Source organism: Cicer arietinum, chromosome 4, assembly GCF_000331145.2.
Source record: "Cicer arietinum cultivar CDC Frontier isolate Library 1 chromosome 4, Cicar.CDCFrontier_v2.0, whole genome shotgun sequence".
In the NCBI taxonomy this organism is placed as follows: domain Eukaryota; kingdom Viridiplantae; phylum Streptophyta; class Magnoliopsida; order Fabales; family Fabaceae; genus Cicer; species Cicer arietinum.
The window spans coordinates 61,873,463-61,876,813 of record NC_021163.2 but is presented as its reverse complement, the minus strand read 5'-3'; the positions used below and the strand labels follow the sequence as shown (position 1 = coordinate 61,876,813).

At 25.1% G+C, this 3,351-nt stretch overlaps 1 protein-coding gene across 1 annotated transcript in view; it reads right to left on the bottom strand.

The window, feature by feature from the left end:
* Positions 1 to 2,565: 2,565 nt before the first annotated feature.
* Positions 2,566 to 3,351, bottom strand: part of LOC101490606 (endo-1,4-beta-xylanase 1-like) — a 5,985-nt gene continuing 5,199 nt past the window's right edge. The window contains exon 9 of the mRNA XM_073367876.1: positions 2,566 to 3,351. This exon is cut by the window's right edge and continues 10 nt beyond it. Within this exon, the coding sequence (XP_073223977.1) occupies positions 2,714 to 3,351 (638 nt within the window). The 3' untranslated portion in view covers positions 2,566 to 2,713.

Here is a 3,351-nt window from a genome sequence, read left to right as displayed (position 1 = left end):
TCCCTACACATGATTGAGAGTTTGAGACGACTAAGAATATTTAATATATTTTCCTAAAAAAATAATATTTAATATATTGTTACATTAGACCTAAGTTTTTTCTAATAATGGAGTTAAGGGCAAGGTGAGATTACCAAGCAAAATGTAAAAAGACAAATTAATATATCACTTGGAGTTGTCTAATATATTGTCAACAAACTATATATTATTAATATTATAAATCACAAATTCAATAATAAGTTCTTAAAATCTAAAATTTTAACATAAACCTTAATAAATAATGAGTTCCTAAAATTAATCTTTAATTAAATTTTTTATTTTTGTTTAGAGAGAAAATAAAAATACGATAGTCTATATTCGAAAATATATATTATAAAAAAAAATATAAATTTAGGTTCAGATATACTATAAAAAAAAATACATATATATTCTCCCTAGTTGGAAGCCCTATATAAATATTTTCATTGTACAAGTTGATTGTAAAGTCTTAACTTGTATAATTATCTCTTTATTATAAATAGACTAATATTTATAAACAACTAAAAACCCTTTAAAACTTACTTATTCAACACTGTAATAATGTTGTGTTTAATTTGATTGAAAATATTGACTTTAGTGTCCTGAAAACAAAAAGGAAACAATATCAAAAGATATAGGTCAGCATTACAGCCACCAAGAATGAGTTAAAAATACAAACAATATAGATATAAAATACTTATAACTCAAGTAATGGAACATTGATTAAACAACATTACACTGATAAAATAGTCTTTAGCACACCATTATTAATATTCCCTCTGTCTCCTATTTTTTGTAGTACTTTATTTTTTTCTTACAAATTTGATTATTTTAAAAAATTAAGATGTAATTAGTAATAATTTTTTTTATATTTTTAAAATTTCAAAAATATACATTGAATGAATTTTATTTTTATTTAATAAATGAATGATAAAAAAGTTTATTTAGTCTCAATAGCTCATCGATGGTATCTCCAATTGCTTGCCAAAAACAGAATTAAAAGTTTAAATGAGATGCTTTTAAAATTTAAAACGAACATGCAAATTCATGAGATATATCCAATACAAGAGATAAATCATATATGTACGGAAAACCATCAAAATTATTTAAAGCTATGAATTGAACAAACCTTTTCTTTGCCCATACTTATCTTTTTCGAAGGATACATGGCAATGTTTGATCGAGCATGCAAAGTTGAGACGACTCGATTTTTGGATCAACAGCCATTTTCTGAAGAAAAAAATCGTAACATCTAAGCCCCATTGAACAAGAATATAACATATTAACATAAACAAATAACTTGCTAGCATTACATAAATCCAAATATGTCGTTTGCTTTCTTCTTTTTAGTTAACCAGTTCAAATCTTTAATTTAGACACCGTTGTGAAAAAATTATTAATACATTTTAATTAATATTTCTTCCATTTTGAAATAATTGAATAATTTAATTTTTTTACATATATTAAAAAAATATATAAAAGAAAGAAGAAAAAAAATTATATTTACCAAATTAATCTTGTTAATTATTAGTGCATTATTAATATCATAAATATATTGTATAAGATATTGCATTAAAATGATACAAATAATATTAATTAAATGATACAATAAACAACATTAAAAATTGAAAAAGTTAATTATTTTTTCAAATATATCAATTAATATCAAATGGAGAGAATACTAATTTTTTATTCTCTATTTTTTTATTTAAATAATAGCATTTCTTTTTAAAACCAATGCGTTAAATTGGTCAATATTTAAAGTCATAAAAATGAGGGTATGTAGAATGTCATTCTAGTTGAATAAAAAATAAAGTAATATTATTCTATCAATAAGAATGAGGGAATATAGAATGTCATTCTAATTGAGTAAAAAAAATAACGTGATTCAAAGTTTTTTTTTGTCTGAGCGTTTGCATGGTATAAAATAACGTGATTCAAACTTTTTTAAATTTTAACTTTTTAAGATTTTTATGTGATATATAAATTAAAAAATAATTCATTCTTTTTACCGTGATTTGATTTTGAGTTAAGTTTTTTTGGTTGCAATATTTCAAAAGATGTAAAATAAAATAATTTTAATTTTAATTTTTTTTATTGCATTTTGTATTATTTAGAGCTTTAACTTTCTAACTATTATCATGCACTTTTTATTTTTAATTTAAGTTTATATTATTATTTTTTTACCTTAAGTTAAACCTAATAAAAAATAAATACATCCTAAGTAAAAAAAATATTATTGTAGCACTAGTGTTTTATTTTATTTTATTTTCAATAATTTTTATATTTTAAATTAATATCATAAGTAAATATAGAAACTATTTTTGTACTATATATCTTATTGGTTTCAAACTTATTTCCTATTCAATATAAAAATTCAACTATAAAGTGACAAAGTGACAATTAAATCATGATATCGTGTTGACTCGAACACAAATCAAGAAAGAAATGATAATAATTTATCCCACAATGTCAATGTTATCGTGGCTATCAAAACATGATGGGAAAGTTTGCAACTAAAAGCAACTAGTTAGTATGACCAACAAGTCAACAACAAGTGTAACAATTTTATTTATTTGCCAAAGTGGCAGAACCCAATAGAGACAACATTACAATTTACAACACCATTGTGTTTCATCAAACTCAATGATAAAAGTGGACACACATTAATTCTTTCATGACAATATGCTTTTACTTATAAATCAAAGGACACCACCAATGGAGAATCACCTTTGTCAAGCACAAATGTCTTAGAAATTTTCTTTGATGGTGTCACAACATCAACATTATATGTTCCATAAAACCCTCTAAAATTATATTGACCTTGCTCATCAACATGACCATGACTGTGAGATAGCCACTCTTGTTTCAAAGCTAGAAACCTTTTCCCAGCTTCATTAATATCACCTTCAGCATTCACCAAATGTGCATTGTCCCTACTCATAAACAACTCCCAAAATCCCCACAACATTATGCCTTCTACAGCAGGGTGAGCAAAAGCTTCTCTAAGCATAACTTCAAGATCATCACCTCTCACATATTCATTCAAAGAAGACACATCAAGCTCAGTAAACCATATAGGTAGACCAAGAATACCTAATTTATCAAGCGAAGAACAAACGATAGGCCCGATTGGACTATCTATGTGTCCTTGAATTCCAATTCCACTGACTGGGGCACCTTGCTCTTGCAAATCAAGAATGTGTTGAATGTACTTATCAGGACATGATCTCGTGTCGCATCCATCTTCAATATGATAATCATTCACAAATAATGTAGCAGATGGATCTAATTGGTTTGCAATCTTGAACATGTTTGCTCTTATATCTTTCC